We start from the raw sequence: 22,957 nt of genomic DNA on the forward strand, positions 1-22,957 counted from the left end.
ACTGTTCACCAAGGAACCTAAGAATAAAGCCAACAGGTAGCACTCCAAGCTTATTTGCATCACTGATGATAACACTTTCTTCACCCTTGATCTACGTCTACATGCTCCTCAAGCCACTGTATGGTGCAGATTGGAGGGCACCTTGTACCAGTACTATTCATTCCCTTTTCTGTTCCACTCACAAATGAAGCAAAGGAAAAATGACTATCTATAATCTCAAAATGAGTCATAATTGCTTTCATTTTATCTTTGTGGTCCTTACATGAAATGTATGTTTGCGACAACAGAATGATCTGCAGTCAGCCTCCAATGCTGGTTCTCTAGTTTACTTTGTTTGTGACTTTTGGTTTAACCTAAGAAATTTTTTTCAATGTTTTTTGCCTGTACTGATATAACCTTTGACGTTTTTAGGGAGATAAAATTCGTGTTTGTTTGACTTGTTTTAGTAACATCTTGAACTTAGATATGAAGTTTCATATGTTACTTGTAACCCATTTTTACCTTCATCATTAGTTTTCAGTGATTCTGTATTATTTCTCTGCAATATCTCATATAATCTGCTGTGGTTATAATAAATTAGAATGAGCAACATATTACATGATACACATTCATATTGACTGCTCTGATTTTGTGTGTGACATTATAATTGAACATGCATGCACTTACACTATGTTGCAGTATAATACAAAGTGGTGTTTTCATTGTATGGACACTTGGATGACATCAGTAGTGTCAGTTTTGACAGAGAACTACATAATAATCAATATATAATTTTACTCAAGTGTTCTGAACCATAAACACATTTTAAAGTCTTTGTAGAACTAAATTTAAAATTCATCAGAAATTTTGACATGTGTACAGTTTTTATATACAAGAAGCGGATCAGTTGTAGATTTTATTTGGACCCATTACATTAGACAATACTAACTACAATTAAACGGCAGTTTAAAATTTTTTTTTCAGGCTTGGAAATTAAAATTACAACTTAGTGACAACAATGAAGTAAATTCATATTTACAGTGTTGGCACATACATTTTAAATTTATTTAAAAAATAGGTCTTTGCTACTACATTATATCAATTATATTCAATTCATTATTCTTTGGTCTTTTCTTCCTCTTCTTTTTCTTGTAGTCTGTGTCCAGTGGCTCCAGCCGAAGCTGCTCCTGCACTGATAAATTTACTATTCCTCTTGGACGGCTCCCTACAATGGAATCAAGATATTCCTCTGTGAAGACAAAACTACTTCTTTGTGAAATTTGTGTGCAATATTTCTTGTGGATTGTTAACATACAGCATATTTTAAATTTTATAATAGTTTCAGCCATCTTAAAGCATTTCTAAAATTATGTTTTATCAGTAATGAAACATGAGCACTACCAATATCTCTAATACTTGGAAAATGGTTGCAGTAGTTATATTTTACAGCTAAATTACAGTGTTCATGTTAGTAAGTCTTTCAAGTCTTGTGCAGTTAATTTATGTTGCGATGGGAACTAGATTCAGTAGTCTGTTTTCAGTGTAAATTTTATATTAAATAGATAGAAGTATTACACACTTATTATCTCACCCATTTTTTCATTGGTATTAGTTGAAAAATCAAGATGAAATATTTATTATGTTAATAAGTTCTAAAACATTATGAGAGGATTGAGTGATAAAGAATACTACAGATGTTGTGCAGACACTTTTTTAATTATATGGAAATGAATTGCATTTTTAATGCCTTTGCTGCTTGTGCCATTAACAGCACACATTATCATTCAATTTGACTTAGTAAACAGGATTTTGATGAAACAATATGTAATGAAAGATATGTTGCTCCTCAGTGAGCCAATACAGCAAACCCTTGCACTCAGCTGAGTGAAAATATCAAGCATTTAAACTCAAAATTTTGAGAAATTCTGACAAAGTTTATGCATTTATTTTATTCTGGCATGTTAGACCCTCAGCTACTTCAGGGCTTCTCAGTATCATCACTTGCATCTGAGTCAATACTAAACCTAGGCAATAAAGTTTCCTTCAACATCTAATCTGCCCACCCACCACCAACATGTGTTTGTAGATTTTTGCATTATGTGAAGTATTTAAATACATTCAGTGTTGTAAGATTATAATAGGATACTGAGCTACCTCAAATGTGCAAGAGATATTACCAAAATTTGACCTTTCCCCTGTCTTTATATTGAAAATTTCTAGATGCTACATACTCTAGGTACTGTAGCAAAGACAGAGCCTAGAGGAAGTTTTTATTCCTGCAGTCAAGGAAGTGTCTAGCAGCTGGGCTAAGTCTACAGTGATGTGTGCCTTTTAAGAATTACACACGTGTTCTGACAAATATTCAGCAGGTCTTCTAATATCATTAAATTAGACAAACAAAGATAATTATATGTGTGTCACTTATAAAAATGTCCTTGACAAGGGTCCCAACTCTAAAACACAAGAAATAAGTGAAACAGTAATGAACTTCATATACAAAAGACTGAATTCCAGTGGTTTTAGGCTAGTGATAATTGAGCTATACAGTGAGTGCAAGTGCAGTCATTCTGAAAAAGTGTTGTATATATTCAGGGTCACAACAAAGATAGGGAGTACAGCATAGTTTCTGTTTAGAAGAGTGAAAAAGAAAACATAAGGAAGGAAGTGCTTGTATAAAGACAAAAATCCAACATAGATACAGGAACAGAGCATGGATTACAGAATGGAAGGAAGCCACAGTACTAAACTGTATGTGATAGTGGAATCCTTTGTGAGAAATACTAGCAATAAATGAGAAAAGATAACCACTCACAGTGCTGCCACAATGTAGCGATCTGTGTATGTGTGTGTCCATAGGCTCTGAAGAATAATGTAGACTTGTAAGTTAAGTTATTGTTTTCAAGGTCCTATTTCTGTGCCTTTCCACTGGGCAATTCATACATACAAAAAGTTTGGAACAAATATTATGATCCTAAGTGTTTCAAAAGCAACTTTATCCACTTTCAGGCAGTGAAAAATAACCTGAAAGTCTCAGAAACAGACATTAATGTCTGAATATTGACAACATTCATACAAAATTCAAAGACTTGGCGATCCACAGGCAGTGGATTCCTTTTAACCTAGGACCTAAGCGACCTCTCCTAGCTTTCTAATTTTGCCCAGTTAATTTTTCTTTCATGCTTGAAGAAGGAACATATTGTGCCAAAAGCTAGTAGAATTACTTTTTATTTTTTGTGTTTGTATAGGCAGTACTGGAAATTGTGTCTCATGATGGTAAGCTCTAGTCAGTCTTACTCTCTCTTTGTAATTTTAATTGTTTTAAATTTGATAGTATAAAAGGTAAACTATACCTGAAGACAATAATATCTTTGGCTGTTGAAAGTTGATGACTGAATGTTAAAACTGAACAGCACACACTTAGAATAGTGAATCACAAGTGACACAATTTTGTCCAAATTTGTGATGTATGCTGGGCTTGACCAGAAATGAAAGTGAGAGAAGCAGGAGCTCCAGATGCCAAAGCATTTAGAAAAAATTGAATTTTTCGTGTGGGCCAGGTGAGGTATGTGTCTTTTATGTTAGCATAGTTTCTGGGCAGCAATTGGCGGAGAGGAAATGGTACAGAACTGTAATCTGAGGATTGTGGGGTGGAGTCCCCACTTGGAAACTTTTTCTTTATCTTCAGTTTTTACACGACATATATTACAAATAAATTGAAATAATGCCAAATATGTTATTTATTAATATTTCCATAAAAGGTATGAAAAGGAAAGGCAAAGGCAAATTTCGGAGTCCAAATAAATTTACAGGAAGGTATTATAAGACATACATGAAAATTTCTTGTATAAAATTAGATTCTGCTTTTGCTTTACAGTTGATGATATACACATGCTGGAGTGATATTCATCATAAAACTGGGTCAAGGGGGGGGGGGGGGGGGGGGTAATAATTTTGTTGACACCTTGCACTCACTTTAAACACTGCATATTTAGAATTTCATGGTTGTTTTAAAGTTTCTACATGTTACTTGGCCAAGAGCTAACAAGCAAATAAGCTTCAAAGTCATAGATAGTATTGTTACCTGCACCGGGTACCTACTGTTCACATGCAGCTGGTGAGGGGTTCTCAAGGGCCAAAATGAAACTAACAGAGTATAAAGTTATATGCACATTAATTACAACCCCTTTTTGCCAAGTTATTAGCAGAGACCTCTTAGGTGCTGCAAGTATAAGCCTTACTTCCGAATTTATTTGAAATCCAAAATTTTCCTTTGCCTTTTTTTTTTCAAGCTTTTTTATGAAATTTTTACTAAGTACAATTATTGAACATCTTTCGGTTTATGTGCAGTATAAGTGAAGTAAAAATTGAAAATAAAAAATGTTTCCGCATAGGGACTCAACCCCATGACCCTCGGACTACCATTCTGTACACTTTCCACTTTGCCAACCTCTGCCTGGAAAATATGCTAATGTAAATGCCTCATGACTCACTCAACCTGTGCCAAAAAGTGCTATTTATTCTAAACACTTTGCCATCTGGAGCTCCCACTTCTGTCACTTTCATTTGTGGTCAAGTAATGCAGATATCATAAAAAAAAACAGTGATGAGGAGTACACCTTGTCATCCTCATTCACGTATTGTTTTCTGAGGAAAAATCCGTCAGAACGTGAAACACGTTAAAATATACATTGCTGCAGTGATGCTACTATGACGAAATATTCCTCCATATAATAGTAATATTTTACTAATATTAAAGCTAGTTGGGTTATTTAATGTTTATCACACACACTTGTTTTAGCATATTTATACTAGAAAATTCTAAAATTGGTGTTTTACATAATCAGTAAAGAAGCTGATGTTTTACAATGTGCTGGAGCTTTTCTTGATATGTATTGATGAGCTGCTGTTCATCTACTATGAGGGGTGGTCATAAAAGTTTAATTATCACCTCGAAAAAAATAAAGTTAAATGATTATTTTTTTGTTTGTGTGTCTGCAGTTTCATTAGAGGAACTGTAACAAAACAGCATGATGCAGGGATTTCAGTGTGTACCTGGAAACAGATGAAAAATTAATTATGTAACTTTATTTTTCAAGGTGATAATTAAATACACACAACAATTATGTGGGTATACTGATTAATAATGATCATGGCATCCTCTGTGGTAAAATATTCTGAAAGTAAAATAGTCCCACATTCAGATCTCCAGATGGGGACTACTAGTGAGAATACATCAGAAGGAAAAAATATCTAGCCTTCTACAGACTGGCATGCTGATGGCATACCTTAATGTTATTGGTACATTAAGACACTTAAAAAGAGAAATAAAGAGGTTGAAGTTAGGTATAGTGAAAATTTGGGAGTTAGTGAAATGCAGTGGAAAAAAGAATCTGTTTCTGATCAAATGAGTATAAGGTTATCAAAACTAAGTCAAATAAGGGTCATTCAGGAGCATATCTAATGATGAACAATGAAATGGGAAGGCAGCATTATTAATAATAACAGCATAATGAATGGTTATCATAACCAAGAAAAACATAAATCCACAACATACTACAGCAGTACAGGTGTACACACATATAATAATTTCAGTATTCTAACAGAAACATGAGAAAAAGATTTGACAGCTAAAGGGAAATGGAAGAAAAATGAAAAATATAAATACTCAGTGAGGAATGGGATCCTGTAGAACATAAAATTCAGCTGATTACAATCTCTCACTAGACTTTTCAGAGTTCCTCGCAATCTAATGTTTTCATAAAACTATTCATTTTACCTTGGATGGTAATAAATAAATATACATTAGGGGATTCAAGAAATCAGACAAAAATCAAATTATATTACCATGAATTACCATTCATTTATTATACTCATATCCATTATGAACTTGAGGTTAATCAATGAATGTTACTCAGACACAGAAGTGATCATTAAAACTGACATGCCATAAACTGATGAAAATATGTGCACATCTTGAGTAATGTAATTAGTAATCCCTCTTCGCAGCACTACATTAGCTTAGCATAAGAAACTGTATTTGTTCACAAGTTCAAACATTCTAAACATGTTTTTAGAAAACAGAAAGTAATTTAGAGCATAAACTTGTAACCTGGTGAGTTAGAATATCCATTATAGTATTGTACTCAACTACATGAGCTGCTCCCTCATTACTGTGAAATATACAATTCTTCATCTGCAGCTACATACATATTCCACAAGCAACCATGTGGTGTGTGGCAGAGGGTGCCCTGTACCACAACTAGCTATAAGTAATTCTGGTATCATAGCGAACATGTTAACGACACAATTATGAGTATTAGATTAGCCATTGATTACTGGGAACATTAATGATTACTTACACCATTCTATGTTCTGTGCTTACTAAAATTTATAACTTACAATAAATTTTCTCACAAACAAAGCCAAAGGAACTGTACATCTTCAAAATTATTTAACTTTATTTACAGTTTTACAAAAAAGTCTTGTATATAAGTAAGTAATATAGTAAGTTTCCTTGAAGAAACACACTAAATAATTACAGCTTGTGATACTCTTACAAGTCACTTTTATGGTCCAGGTGGGCACTGACAGACAAGATGTTTCTCTGTGTGGAACATTTATGGGGCAGCATTTTCCATCAGAACAGAGCTCACTATAGCAACTGACTACAGTAATAACAGTTTTTATTCATCTATATGTTTGCCACATATGTACTTATTTTGCATTCAGTACAACTTTGAACAAAAGTGCTCTTCCACAGCACAGTGAGAAATATGCAGTATAGGTACAGGGAATGTTTAACAGAATATCACTTCATTTTCAGTTTTGTTCCAGTATTAGTTCAAGCACATCCATATTAAAAGTACTAAAATCAAATGTAAGGCAATCACCAAAAATTATAAAAAACAGAACAAGAAAATCTGGTCACAAACATGGACAATATTTAGCAAACACTAAACATAATTTTGCACTGCTGCATTGTGCATCTGTGTCATGTGTATTCAATCATTTTTGTGAGTACATTCTACATCACCTCACTACATGTGAACAGAAGTTGTGTAAGGTCTGAGTGTGTTACTAACACAATGTACTTAATCAAGTCTGTGGAAGCGAAAGCAGTGCATAACTATCTGACAGGTTAAATGGACTCATTTGTAATGTTTATAAGAGTAAAGTGAAACATCCAATTGTCGAAATATAGCCACAACTTTCAGAGCTGCTTTGATACCAAGAATATCTCTATACCCCAACATTAGATATCAGCCTTATTTGCTCAAGCATGAGGCATATTTCAAACCCAAGTCGTGTGTCTAACATGAAACTACACAGACCATTTCTGTTATCTGGTTTATAGCGGTTGCTTAAATCCATGAATATTTTGTTGTATTCCCAATCAGATCCTCATTGTGATTAATTACAGTTTGTTATTCTTATCTGTTCCTTTCATTACAATGTTGTATTCTTCTATTTATTTTATCAGTAAATACTTTTTGTATCTCTTTCTAAAAGTACTTCACCATCTTCATTGTAACTTTTTTCCTTCTCATAAAGCTACATTTTATCTTATAGCTCTGCTATCTATGTGCAGGTTCAGTATGCCACATTAAAAATATAATTATGTAGCTTATAAATCAATCAATGTGTCAACTCACACCTTCCTTTTCCCTTTCTGTTCATGTATTCCTTAAAAAAATAAAAAAAAGTAGCTACAAGCTCCATAAACAAAATAGCACCTCAGGCTGGCTGCTTCTTTATATATTCTTTATTTATCATGCCACAAATAACAAGTGTAGAATAAATTGCACACTTCTTTCAAATGTTAACATTTTGTACAAAGTCCATGTATTGCTTTAATATCTGTCTCATTTAATTCTAAGAATATTTACAAATTTCTACATAATTCATTTTCAAAGGTATGAAAATAAATTCTGTATTCTGATGGAATTTCTTCACACAATATGAGCAATGAGTTTCCAACAAATAAAATTAGAGCCATTCAAAATACAAAAATAAATTTTCAACTATTTTTTTATGTCGCGTGTGTGTCCCACTTCACTAGTGGTTATTCCACCAGACCATGAATTATTTAATGATGTGTTCCCTTTCACAGGTGAAAGAAATGAAAGGTCACCCACCGAAGAATGCAAACAACTTTTGCTGAGATTCAAGTTTGAAATGCCATTCACCTCACTTGCCTGGTTAGCTTTGCGTTTATTTTTGTAACCTGCAATAGAAAGCAAAATTTATATTTGCTACAGAATTTGAATTTCAGTTTTATTTATAAATTTTGTCCAAGTCATTTAAATGCATTAGATAATAAGTGATGGATGAGGAGAGAATTATAATGTAGAAATGGAATAAATAAATATGCAGTTTTCATGGAAACCCTGAGACATGCTTCAAAGATGAAAAAAATTATTTTAGCATAATGATTTTGATTTGTTTTTGCAATAAACAATGTTAGTGACTGCTATCAGATCAAAGCCTGGAAAAAGGGGAAAAAAAGGAGGGGGGGGGGGGGGAGAGAGGTGATATTACCACGGCTGTTGATATACTTTTCGGGATGTGAGGTCGTGGTCCAAGAACTTTTATGCTCCTTATGTTTTGTCCAGGACTGCGCTGGACTTCCTCAGAGGCGCTGCTCCGCTGAGTCTTGCCAACTGACTGGTCGGGTGTCTGAGAGCGACTTATATATTGTGAGAAAAGGGGGTGTGGTTCGGGAGACATGTGATGAGCAGTGATAATCCATAGGAAAATTAAGCTTGACTATCGATTACCACCTTGTCAAAGATAAAACTTGTTAGCATTTTTGTAGAGCCACTGTCCATGTATCGCTAATTTTCATAGCCTCCTCTTTCCTATTAAAATTATCGTGATGTTTATAAATTTCAATAGCTTCTCTATATAACCGTGGATAGTAATTAACGTTGTTGATAAAACTTCGGTATCCGAAAACTTCACTTGGTGGTTGCCTGGTTGAAGAGCATATTCCGCTACAGCTGATTTTTCTATTTTTCCAAGTCGACAAAGATTTTTATGCTCTTTCAGTCGCGTATTTACGCTTCTTTTGGTGGTACCAATATAAACTTTACCACAGGTACATGGAATTTTATACACACCACATGTCGACAGGGGAGGGCGTTTATCCTTCACAGATCGTAGACAATGTCTAACATCAAGTCAATTCCAGTGGGATAATGAATTTTATGAACAACTTGATGGGGTAGCAAATGGTAATCCATTAGACCCTGCGATTGCCAATCTTTACATGGAGAAATCTGAACAATCAGCCCTAGACAAAGCTAATAATAAACCATCTCGTTGGTATCGATACGTAGATGACACATTTGTGGTTTGGTCTCATGGCAGAAAGGCCTTGGACAATTTCTTTGATTATCTAAATAAAATTCACCCAAAAATACAGTTTACCATGGAAATAGAAAAGGATAACAGAATATCTTTCTTGGATGTCTTAGTTATGAGATGGCCAATGGAAGCTTGGAATATAAAGTTTTTTGGAAGGCAACACAAACGGACATATATTTACACAAAACTTCTAATCATCATCCACAACAAAAAAAGGGGTGTCATAAAAAGTCTTGTCGATTGAGCGGAACGGATATGTACACCTGAACATTTGGATGCTGAAGTGAAACATCTGAAGCAGGCTTTTGAAAAAAAATGGCTACTCAAGGAAAGAGATAAATAGAATTTTGCATCCAAGGAACAGAAGACCAAAAGATAAGAATGAACAACAACAACAGAAAAATACAGTAGTTCTCCCTTTTATTAAAAAAGTAACAGATCGGATCGGTAAGATTTTACAAAAACATGACATAAAACCGGTCTTTAAACCAACAAAGAAAATAAGTCAAGTACTACGATCTGTGAAGGATAAAGCCCTCCCCTGTTGACATGTGGTGTGTATAAAATTCCATGTACCTGTGGTAAAGTTTATATTGGTACTACCAAAAGAAGCGTAAATACGCGACTGAAAGAGCATAAAAATCTTTGTCGACTTGGAAAAATAGAACAATCAGCTGTAGCGGAACATGCTCTTCAACCAGGTAACCACCAAGTGAAGTTTTCGGATACAGAAGTTTTATCTACAACATTAAATTACTATCCACGGTTATATAGAGAAGCTATTGAAATTTATAAACATCACGATAATTGCAATAGGAAAGAGGAGGCTATGAAACTTAGCAATATATGGACAGTGGCTCTACAAAAATGCTAACAAGTTTTATCTTTGGCAAGGTGGTAATTGATAGTCAACCTTAACTTTCCTATGGATTATCACTGCTCATCACATGTCTGCCGAACCACACCCCCCTTTCTCACAATATATAAGTCGCTCTCAGACACCCGACCAGTCAGTCAGCAAGACTCAGCGGAGCAGTGCCTCTGAGGAAGTCCAGTGCATTCCTGGACGAAACGTAAGGAGCAGAAAAGTTCTTGGACCACGACCTCACATCCCGAAAAGTATATCAACAGCCATGTCACCCGGTCGTGAAAGCCTTCATTCTACTATGATATTACCACCTTGAAATGGGACAACATCAGTGTCAGGTAAAAGAAGCAGAATATGTGCTCTAGTCAGTAGATGACTTTGGATAGGATATGCATCACCCTCCAAACTTCCAGCTATGTGGAAATAATTGGATAATATATGCTTACTCTATTTACAGTACTGGAGATTTGCAGTACTGACAGAGCTTCCATAGTGGAACTGAGAAATATAATTATGATGATGGGGAGAGATGAAGTGTCATTGAAAGTTGTCTGCAGTCATGACAAAGTACAAATGAGACACATTTATAGACAACAACAAAGCTGAAACAGATGTACTAGAGGAAATAAAAGGTGATATGAGGATTGAATGAAGAAGCTAAAGTTTTGAAGAAAATGTATATCAAACCAAGAGATGGTAGAATTCACTGATATCCACTGAAAATATGACAGTTAATTCCTTTCTAGAAATTTTTATATGTCAGTTGGAGATCAGTCTTCTTAGATGGATAACACCAGCAAATATTAACAGAATTTATGGAATATATGTTATGTTAAAGACAAGACAACCCTGTACCAAGAATAAAAGGTTTGAGAGAACAAGAAAATTATGTTACAGGCATTTGTAAAACATTAATAAGTATATCTACAATTAAAACATTTCACAGTATGCAATATGTGCTACAAAAAATATTGCCAGCTCTGATAATACAGTGAAAATTGTGTGCCGTCTTACCAAGCAAGAAAAAATTAAAAACACACTTCAAAATAAATTGTTGTTATTTCCATAAGTTACAAAATTCAGTTAAATTTTCATCATGGGAACATACAGCCAGCGAGCACTCTACTTGGCAAAGTAACTTGTGCAAAGCATGCAAATATTGGTAACCTAACATTTGTTCAATGTAATAAAGTGACAAAAATAGACACTGAAAAGCATTAACCCTCAGCTGCTGCGGTAATCATTATATACCAGTAAGTGAAAGTAGGTGAAACAAAAGCAAAGAAAAGTTATGTGAACACACAAAATATTCTTGGCCATCTTTTCAAAGATTACCTACACCAAAATCATCAGGAGCAGCTGACTGCCATAACTGCTAGTGTAGTGTTCTTTTATAACACATTGTCATCCTATGATTGGTTGACATCCATGTGATGATGTACTACCACGTTGTATTGATGTCTGCAGTGGGAGGATGCTAGGGGTACCACCACTCCGTTTGAACTCTAAACAGTTTTTGAATTTCTTGTAATCTTTCAATCTGTGTAACATTAAAGTTAGAGCTTTTTTGTCATGTAAAGTAGTTGTTTGTCCATTATGACCCTGATGGCTCCTTTGATAACAGAGTCCTAGTCAGAAGATGCGTGATTTTTTTATCAGTCATAATTTTATGTTTATTTGGGAGACTGTACAGATGGTCTGACTGACATAGTATTTTCTTCCATAGTAATAATGAATGTTATAAATTCCAGGGATCCAGGGAACGAGAATATCCTTTAACTGTGGACACCATCTGTTTTAATTTATTGAGTATTTAGAAAATATGTCTTAATGTCTTGACTGCCCAGGACCCTACCTACTGTATTATATGTAGAACTGCAGAAAGGAACATATCTGCATTTTGTTTCTTACAGTGTGCCAACTTCATTTCTTGATCCTCATAACTGTTCATTGGATCATATGTTCCTGTGCTACATACTGACTTCTACGTCAACACACAGAGCTTGCAACAGTCAGTCCATAAGAGAGTGGTTTTAAATACACTGATACAAAAAGCTGGTGATTGTTTCTGACAAAAAGCACTTGGATTCTGTGATTAAACATCTGAAGCACATGTTCCAAAAGAATGGCTATATGGATCAACACATAAAATGGCACTCTATAACAAACAAAAAAAGAAAGACGTTTAACAATCATGAGCTAATCCACATGTTGTGTTCCTTGTTTTCTTTGAGGTTACATGTAGTAAAATAGGTATGGTTCTAGGTAAAGTGCGCTTCATGCAGAAAATTGGTGGCACATTAAAAATAGAAATTAGAAAAAGTCAGAAGTTGCAGATCACAGTCCCACAAATAAATTTTAAATTATATTTGATGAAACACACATCTTAATCCATCTGTCATCAAAGAAGCTGTATAGATCACAATCTGTGACAGTAGCTTCAACAGGAACAGTGACTATAATCTTGGTAGTGCATGGAGGCAGGCTCTCAGTGTTGAGAGACTAGAGATAAGTGCCAACACAAGTGATGATGCCACTGGCATCCCTCTACTGCAGACAACCTCACATTCTCTGGCAGCTCGATGTCACATAGATGTAGCTTAACTAATCATAATCACTACTGATTATAAAATGGCACAATAGCAGCAGCAATCCTGACAAAGCTCATGGAAATAATAGCTGATACACAAAGTTTTTACTTTCATTAAACATAGAATATATTAATAAATTGGTCCTTCTTTGACCTATCTGTTTCCCAATCATTGTTTGGTTTTATACAAGAATGCAAACTCTCCTGGCATATACTGCTGACATTACTTCTAGGGTTGTCTTCACACACACACACACACACACACACACACACACACACACACACACACACACAACAAATCTCAGGCTGGGAAGCACTTCAAATTATGCTGTAGTGTTCTAAAGAGTGTCATTAAAAAATCCAAGAGCATGTTTATTAAATCTAATATTAACAATTCAAACAATAAAATAAAAATGGTTTGGATGGTGGCCAAAAGGAAGACAGGAAAAATTAAAGAAGGTACAGACAGTATCGACTCCCATAATGGGAGCATGGTATATGAAGGAGATAAAGTTGCTAATATCTTTGATGACCATTTTTTTACAGTAGCAGATCAAATTGGCTGTAAAGGGTCTAGAGCTGAAGCCATGAGTTTTGTACAAAAAACAGTGCAGAACAAAATTAGTCAGATGCATGTACCCTACATTACAACCAAAGAAATTGAGAAGGTAATAAGAAAATGAAAATTAAAAATTCCATTGGTGTGGATAACATATCTATCAAAATACTGAAGTGCTGCTGCAAATTTATTCTTGAAGTTCTCTGTCACATATTTAATGAGTCCATAAATCAAGGTACTGTCCCTAATAGACTCAAATATGGAATTGTGAAACTACTGTTTGAAAAAGGTGATGAAGCTGATGTTTCCAACTACCAGCCAATATCATTGTTAACAAGTCTCTAAAAAACTAGGGAAACTAATGTTCAAGAGAATCATTGATCATCGAATAAAAATAAAATCCTTAATAAAAATCAGTGTAGATTTCAAAAGGGTACTTCAGCTGAACACACCATTTTCTCATTTGTCAACCAATTCCTTGAATCCATAAACAATAAAATATCACCTGTTGGAAATGTCTATTGATGATGATGATGTTTAGTTTGTGGGATGCTCAACTGTGCAGTCATCAGTACCAGTACAAAGTCCCAGTTTTCACACAGTCCAATTTTTCACATTCCAATCTGACCACTGTCATGAATGATGATGATGATGATATGATGAGGACAACACAAACACCCAGTCTCCAGGCAGAGGAAATTCCCAACCCGGCCGGGAATTGAACCCAGGCCCCTGTGATCCAGAGGCAGCAATGCTAGTGACTAGACCATGAGCTGCGGACAGAATCTTCTGTGATCTGTCTAAAACATTCAACTGTAGGATGAGAACTATGGAAGGATGTTTCTCAAGTCATATCTAGACGACAGAAAGCAGAAGGTAGTATTGAACAATTCTGCAATGCCACCTGCCTGCTCTGACTGGGGCACAGTAAAATGTGGAGTGCCACAGGGCTCGGTGCTCAATGATCTGCCATGCTGTATGACACAAAAAACACACTTCTCCCTTTGCTGTTGACACAACCATTATGATTGACAAAACACCCAACTGCAGTCTAGAGAACACTGTGACCACTGTATTCAGAGAAGCTCTAGACTGGTCTGTTACTCATTTTTAAAAGACTCAATTCATTCAGTTTCAAACAGCAAATGAAACAAGGAAAATATTTAAATAAAATGTGGTGACAGAGAAGTATTGAGAGTTGAGTCTTCCAAATTTCTGGAATTACACATAAACAACAGTCTAAATTGATCATTTCACATCAACAACCTATGTTAAAGACTGAATTCAGCAGCATTTGCCATTCGCTAAATTTCATCTGCTTGTGACTTGGAAACAATTAAAGCTGCATACATAGGATATTTCCATTCACTTTGACATATGGAATCATATTTTGGGATAACCAGTCATGAGTAAGCAAAGTCTTTATTGCATGGAAGAGAGTCATCAGAACGACAGCTAAAGTGCACCCCAGATGCTCTTGCAGAAATTTATTCAAACAACTCAGGATCCTCACCATGCCACCTCACTGCATATTTCACTAATGTGCTTTCTGAACATAATCATACAGTTTACCAAATAAACAGTGAAAATCATGATCATGGTACAAGAAATAAACATGATCTTCACAAAGAAATCTCAGCATGGTACGGAAAGAAGTACATTATTCAAGCATAAAAGTATACAATAAACTTCCATTTCATGTAAAATCAGTCATTTGAGATATGAATAAATTCATAAAACAGCTGAAACTTTATCTTTTGAATTCTTTACAGGAATTTTTTGACAGTGTGTTACAATTAGTACAATGTGTTTAATTGAAAGTATTCCTATAAGAACTGCTTATATAGCACTGGCATACCAATTGATGACAGAATGCTTTTAATATGTATTAGAATGTAAGGCTTATAATTTGTTTGTGTAATCATTATTACATAATCTGTGTTGCTGTTGTTTGAACACTTGACATTGTGTACCTGTTTGTATATTATGTAGTTTGTAAGCCTCATGACCATTTAGATATGGTTATTACTGTAATAACCTGACATGTTCTTCATTGAAGTGACACACTTGCATCAAGGATGTATGGAACACAAAAATAATTAAGTAAATAGAAGTGCAGCAGATTCTTATTTTAAGGCAGTGGCTTCTTTTATGATTATCGAAGACAGTAAACTGCTGTCTTTTCAAACATAAACAAACAATGACAAGTGCCTCTGTTAAGCAAAATAATCCATCAGTTTTTAATGATAATTACATATTAAAAATCTACAGCAGCAGTTCATCATAGCCTCTCTGTGACAGTGACCAAATGCTTATAGTTGTTTCACATGGTGGAATATGTAGAGGCAAGTATGTAAATTAAATGAATGAAGGAATGAACGAATGAATGAATTTAGTAACACCACTTTGTTTTTCTTTGTAACAATATGGGAAAAAACTAAAGAAAAATACAGAAAGTTTAATTTGACTTTGAATGTAATACAGAATAGTGGAAATATAGTGGAAAGAGAGAGGGCTGACTGCGAGTATGTACTTGGATCAGATGACAAGGGTGCAAATAGGAAATGAGACCTTTGAAGACAGCAATATCAGGAGAAGGGTCAGTCAGGACTGGTGTCTCTCGTTGATACTATTTAATATTTATTTTGAGGAAATAATGAAAAGTTGTTTGGATGGGAAAAGACGCACCAGGATAGATGGTTGGAAAATAGAATGCATAAGATACACATGTGACATGGTGAGTCTTTCAGAAAATGGAGAAATGCTGACTAAAATACTAAATGAACTGAATGAATATAGTATAAAAATAAACAAGAAGAAAATAAAAGTCATGGTTACAGGCTTAAAGAAAAGAAGAGCAAGGTATAAATAAGTTACATGATAGCACTCAGTCATTTAGGAGTTGGCGTACGGCAGATATTCATTGTGAACAGGACATCAAAGTCAGGCACTGCTGAAAGAGGCATTTCAAAAGCAAAAAAAATCTTAGATAATGGTTTGTACACATAATTAAGAAAGCAATTAGTGAAATACCTGATATGGAGCTTGGTCATTTACAAAGCAGAAACGTGGTCACTGAGAAAGCAAGACAAGAAATGAAGCTTGTGAAGTGTGGATATGGCACAGAATGGAGATCAGCTGGATTGATAGTCTGGAATGAGGAGTACTGAGAAGAGTTGGAGAAGATCAATGTTGCTGACAGTGAAGAATAGGAAGCTAAAATGTATAGAACATAATTTGAGACGAGACTGCCTTCTAGTAGAGGCAACTGAATGTTTTGTTCTGGCTAAGACAGTGAACGGCAGAAGAAAATACAGAATCCTGGATGACTTTGGCAGACCACAATGAGGGACCAAATGATGAATAGGAAAGCAGAAGATAGAGAAGCATGTGGGGGGGGGGGGGGGGGGGGCTATGAAGTCTAAACCTGATGATGATTGAATATGATATCATCAGTAATGAAGAGAGCACAATGAATAGATCCTTATGACACTAGGCTTCTTTACTTAACTCACTAGAAACTAAGGAAATGAAGGCTTTGCACATCTTGAAGCTTCATGCTAGATTAAAATTGTGTGCCATACTAAGAGTCAAAACCAGAATTTTGCCTATCTCATACAATGCGTTTGTCAAATGGACTGTCCTGGATGGCAGAGTCAGTAAGAGCAATTCCCATGGAAAGCAAGAACACGGGTTCAAGATTTAATCTGTCACAAAGTTTCAAAACAACACACACTTCACTGAAGAGTAGAAGGATTCAGGATACACACATATTACCTCTGTGCCAAACTATTAGTCTGGAAACAAAAGGTAAAAAATGTCAACAATTTTATATTCTGTAGAAAACTCATAAAGAATTTATTGTTTTACATTGAAGGAATGATAATGTCTGAGAAACGAATATTTCAGCAGAATTGTGGAAATTAGCAACGCTGTACAGAGTATCTTTTTCTATGAGTTACCAGACAAATTTCTGTGGTGTTTCAGAAGATAGTTTCAGTATTGTCCTTGTGATGCATATGTGGAGTCTGCACACACAGAAACTGTTTCTGTGGTATTTTTTGTGAGTGCTAGTGAACATAAAATATTATTTTTGCTCTAGTTAAAACCAAAATATTGTCTAAAATACAATTCTATTCATTAAGTAAATAGAGAAATTTAAGGATATTTATTGAAGGCGAAAGAAAAAAATAAATAGTTCAGTGTAGATTCTGTGTTGTCTTCACAGCCCTATCAAGCGGCAGTCTTATTCAGTGTCAGCTGTTATAGGGGGATAGAGAGGGCTCAAGCCCCCCCCCCCCCCCCACACACACACAAAAAAAAAAAAAAATCCGCAATTGTTGGCGTTGTCATTGCCAAGTGTTTAATCAATATATAAAGCAGTGTGTGTGTTTGTGGGGAGGGGGGGGGGAGTGTTATAACCTCAGATATGGGGAAAAACATGTTTTTTCAGCCCATGCTGTATAGGGTTCCCTGCACAACACATGTGTTGTGTGGGAATAGCATTGACCTATCTTATCGACCTGCTCTGCAGGGCAGTTCACACGTCAGAGCTGCGGAACAGTTTTCCAGCTCCATATGTGTAAGCTCACCTGAATGGTAGGTGTGTTGTGTTACAGTAGTATCAACCTGCATTGCATGGCAGCCTACACTTCATGGACAACCAATAAGTTTTCAAGCCCCTGACATGTAGGCTGCCCAGCATGACATGCACGTGTTGGGAGTAGTACTGGCATGCTTCATGAACCTGTTGTGCAGCAACTGCACATGTGTATGGGGATGACTGGGGAAAGGTTGGGATGGATAAGGGAGAGTAGGGAAGACAAGATGGACAGAGAAAGGAAGTGGAGAACTAGATGGACACAGAGAGATGGGAGAATAGTAGTAGCTGGACAGAGATGTTAGGGAAGAGAAGATGGATAGAATGTGGAGAAGGGTATCAACAGAAAATCCTAAGAAATTTTGGTCTTATGTCAAAGTGGTAGGTGGATCAAAATAAAATGTCCAGACGCTGTGACCAAAATGGTACTGAAACAGAGGATGACAGACTAAAGGCCGAATTACTAAATGTCTTTTTCCAAAGCTGTTTCACAGAGGAAGACTGCACTGTAGTTCCTTCTCTAGATTGTCACACAGATGACAAAATGGTAGATATCAAAATAGATGACAGAGGGATAGAGAAACAATTAAAATCACTCAAAAGAGGAAAGGCCGCTGGACCTGATGGGATACCAGTTCGATTTTACACAGAGTATGCGAAGGAACTTGCCCCCCTTCTTGCAGCGGTGTACTGTAGGTCTCTAGAAGAGCGTAGCATTCCAAAGGATTGGAAAAGGGCACAGGTCATCCCCATTTTAAAGAAGGGACGTCAAACAGATGTGCAGAACTATAGACCTATATCTCTAACGTCGATCAGTCGTAGAATTTTGGAACACATATTATGTTCGAGTATAATGACTTTTCTGGAGACTAGAAATCTACTCTGTAGGAATCAGCATGTGTTTCGAAAAAGACGGTTGTGTGAAACCCAGCTCCTGCTATTCGCCCACGAGACTCAGAGGGCCATAGACATGGGTTCACAGGTAGATGCCGTGGTTCTTGACTTCCACAAGGCGTTCGATACAGTTCCCCACAGTCGTTTAATGAACAAAGTAATAGCATATGGACTATCAGATCAATTGTGTGATTGGATTGAGGAGTTCCTAGATAACAGAACGCAGCACGTCATTCTCAATGGAGAGAAGTCTTCCGAAGTAAGAGTGATTTCAGGTGTGCCTCAGGGGAGTGTCATAGGACCGTTGCTATTCACAATATACATAAATGACCTTGTCGATGACATCGGAAGTTCACTGAGGCTTTTTTCAGATGATGCTGAGGTGTATCGAGAGGTTGTAATAATGGAAAATTGTACTGAAATTCAGGAGGATCTGCAGCGAATTGACGCATGCTGCAGGGAATGACAATTGATTTTCAATGTAGACAAGTGTAATGTGCTGCGAATATATAGAAAGATAGTTTCCTTATCATTTAGCTACAAAATATCAGGTCAGCAACTGGAGGCAGTTAATTCCATAAATTACCTGGGAGTACGCATTAGGAGTGATTTAAAATGGAATGATCATATAAAGTTGATCGTCGGTAAATCAGATGCCAGACTGAGATTCATTGGAAGAATCCTAAGGAAATGCAATCTGAAAACAAAGGAAGTAGGTTACAGCACGCTTGTTCACCCACTGCTTGAATACTGCTCAGCAGTGTGGGATCCGTACCAGATAGGGTTGATAGAAGAGATAGAGAAGATCCAACGGGGAGCAGCGCGCTTCGTTACAGGATCATTTAGTAATCGCAAAAGTGTTACGGAGATAATAGATAAACTCCAGTGGAAGACTCTGCAGGAGAGATGCTCAGTAGCTCAGTACAGGCTTTTGTTAAAGTTTCGAGAACGTACCTTCACCGAAGTATCAAGCAGTATATTGCTCCCTCCTACGTATGTTTCGCGAAGAGACCATGAGGATAAAATCGGAGAGATTAGAACCCACACAGAGGCATACCGACAATCTTTCTTTCCACGAACAATACAAGACTGTAATAGAAGGGACAACCGATAGAGGTACCCAGGGTATCTATCCTCCGCTTGCAGAGTATGGGTGTAGATGTAGATGTAGACGTAGATGTAGAGATGGGGGAAGGTGAGGGTGGCCAGACGAAGATGGAGGAGGAGATGGTGGGCAGAAGGGATGTGTGAGAGGAGGAGACAGGAAAAGAGAGGTGGGTGTGGGGGGGGGGGGGGGGGCAGGAGATGACTTACACACATGAGGCCACGAGGAAAAGCCTAAAATAAACCTAATCCATGTACATATTACCGCCACTGCACTTCATTCTACATTTACACCTCTATGAATACTCTGCATTTCACAGCAAAGTACCTGGCGAAGTGTTTATCAAACCACCTTCAGGCTATTTCTCTCTCTTGCACTCTTGAACAGAGCACAGTAAAAATGAAGATTACATCTTTCCATGAGCACTCTGATTTCTCTTATTTTATTATGCTGATCATTTCTCCTTATGTAGGTTGGCATCAATAAAATACTTTCACATTCAGAGTAGAAAGTTGGAGACTGAAAGTTTGTGAAAATATATCGCCACAATGAAAAACAGCATTGTCTTAGTGATTGCCACCTCAAATTGCTTATCATATCTGTGATTCTCTCTCCCCTATTTCGTGATAATACAAATCAAGCCACTGCCCTTTGAACTTTTTCAATGTCCTCCATCAATCCTACTGGTGAGGATACCATTCCACACAGTAACTCTCTAGCAGAGGATGGACAAGCATAGTGTAGGCAGTCTCTTTAGTAGACCTATTGCACAGTGTAACTGTTCTGCAATAAAACACAGTCTTTGGTTTGGCTCCCCACAACATTATCTATTTGATCATTCCAATTTAACCTGTTTGTTATTGTAATTCCTAGGCACTTAGATGAATTAAAAGCCTTTATACTTGTATTATTTATCATGTAATCAAAATTTAGCAGATTCCGTTTAGCACTCATTTGGATGGCCTCTCATCTTTCATTATTTAGTCAAAATTGCAACTTTACCATACAGATATCTTGTCTAAGTCATTTTGTAATTGGTTTTGCTTTTCTGATGAGTTTACTATATGGTAAGTTACAGCATCATTTACAAATAATTTAGAAGGGATACTTAGATTATCTCATAAATCAGTTATGTAAGTTAGGAACAGGAGAGTCCTATAACACTTCTCAGGGGAACGCCACATGGTACTTGTGTTATTGGATGACTTTTGTTGATTATTATGAACTGTGACCTTTCTGACAGGAAATCATGGATCCAGTTGCACAATTGAGACTATATCCCATGTGCAGACAACACTATTAGAAGTCTCTGTTGAGGAACGGTCTCAAAAGCCTTCTGGAAATCTAGAAATATGGAATCAATCTGAGATCTCCTGTCCATGTGAATACAGAGCTAGTTGTGTTTTGCAAGAATGATATTTTATGATCTGTGGTGACTATTTGTCAATAGATCATTTTGTTCAAGGTGATTCATAATTTTCGAACACAATGTGTGTTCCAAAATCCTACTGGAAATCAACATCAGTGATAAGGATTCAGTGGATTATTCTGATTCTTGAGTATTGGTGCGACATGGACAACTTTCCAATCTTTAGGTTCAAATCTCTTGTTGAGCAAATGGTTACACATGATTGCTAAGTATGGAACTATTGTATTGGCATACTCTGAAAAGAACCTAATTGGTGTACAATCTGGGCCACAGGACTTGCTTTTATTAGATGATTCAAACTGCTTCATCTTCAAATACATCAAAGGGCAATACAGAACAGATTTGACAGCTACGTTTCACCATTGACAGGAGCATAAATTTCAAGATGATGTGATAACCAACACAGAACCAGAAAAGAATCTCAGTTTTAAATACATATCTGGAAATTGACATTCAAATGCCAACAACTTTTGTTACACAAATTCATCATTTGAACATTCCTGTGGCTGCTGAACTTACCTACTGCAGATCACCATTCATAGACTCTCTGAATGTCAATATGTAACATGAAAAGAGATTTTCAGAATACAATAATACTCCTGTCAAAGCAGTTTTCATTTATCCCAATTAAAAAAAAAACTAAAGCTACTTTTCTCATAACTATGAAGGTACTATTTTTTATGGCACTGTACATCTTGAAGTAGAAGTGGAAAACAGAATTTTGTGTGCTTTAAGGAGAAGTAAGGAGTGTGATGTAAAAATTTAGTAACCCGTTTTAGGCTCTCTAGAATTATATGACATTTCCACTAACAAAATGTATTACTGACAAATCATTTAACACCCACAGGCATTTGAACATGTGGCAGAGAAGCACAATTAGTGAAAACCATATTTCAAATATGTGCTTATTAATTTGTCACAGAGAGATGATAAAAGATATTGTAATGGGGCATACTTTGGGAAGATGTGGGCAAGCAGCCCTCTTCTGGAGGTGAGTGGAAGTGTAGACAATTCGGGTGGCCAGTCAGTTGCCAAAACTCATTATTTACAATTATACATGAACGTTGTGTAATGCACCTGTGGCAAGCAGACAACAGGTGGTAAGCAGTGTTCCTCAGATGCGAGCATGCCGGCACAGATGTGCCTGCAGTGTGAGACAGCACGGTTGCACAGCGATGGGGCAAATCGTTGTCAAGGCTAGGCAAGCTAACTAAGAAGAATTATGCAGCTGATGAACACAGAACTACAGGCTGGATAGCAGCTATGGTTGGTCGCGGTGCCCAATGGTACGAAACTGCCTGGAACTGACTGCATGACCCGGACCAAGAGGCATGGCAGACTTTTGGCTGCCTGAGCTGAGACAGTCAGATGGCAGTTGTTGGTTCACAGTCCAATGATGGCAGCCGGAGTTGCCACAGATGTCCGATGACAACTGACTCTGTCTTTCAATGACCAAGGTCCTGCTGTTGTCATGTGGCAGTGTGTCAAACAACGGAAGCTTCCTGAAAGCTGTTCCATTCCCAGGACAATGGCATGCAGGAGCATTGGTACTAGAGTGGTGGTGTCT

At 36.5% G+C, this 22,957-nt stretch overlaps 1 protein-coding gene across 2 annotated transcripts in view; it reads right to left on the reverse strand.

Moving 5' to 3' along the window:
- Positions 1 to 862: 862 nt before the first annotated feature.
- LOC126298495 (osmotic avoidance abnormal protein 3) overlaps positions 863 to 22,957 on the reverse strand; it is a 349,861-nt gene continuing 327,766 nt past the window's right edge. Inside the window, exon 17 of one of the 2 annotated variants that reach the window (XM_049989832.1) lies at positions 863 to 1,204. In XM_049989832.1, coding sequence (XP_049845789.1) covers positions 1,068 to 1,204 — 137 coding nt within the window. In that variant the 3' untranslated portion in view covers positions 863 to 1,067. Of the gene's footprint in view, positions 1,205 to 5,819; positions 8,204 to 22,957 lie in introns of those variants that run through there. The other variant, XM_049989831.1, reaches the window with a different exon arrangement.

This window comes from Schistocerca gregaria, chromosome X (assembly GCF_023897955.1).
Source record: "Schistocerca gregaria isolate iqSchGreg1 chromosome X, iqSchGreg1.2, whole genome shotgun sequence".
Taxonomy (NCBI): Eukaryota; Metazoa; Arthropoda; class Insecta; order Orthoptera; family Acrididae; genus Schistocerca; species Schistocerca gregaria.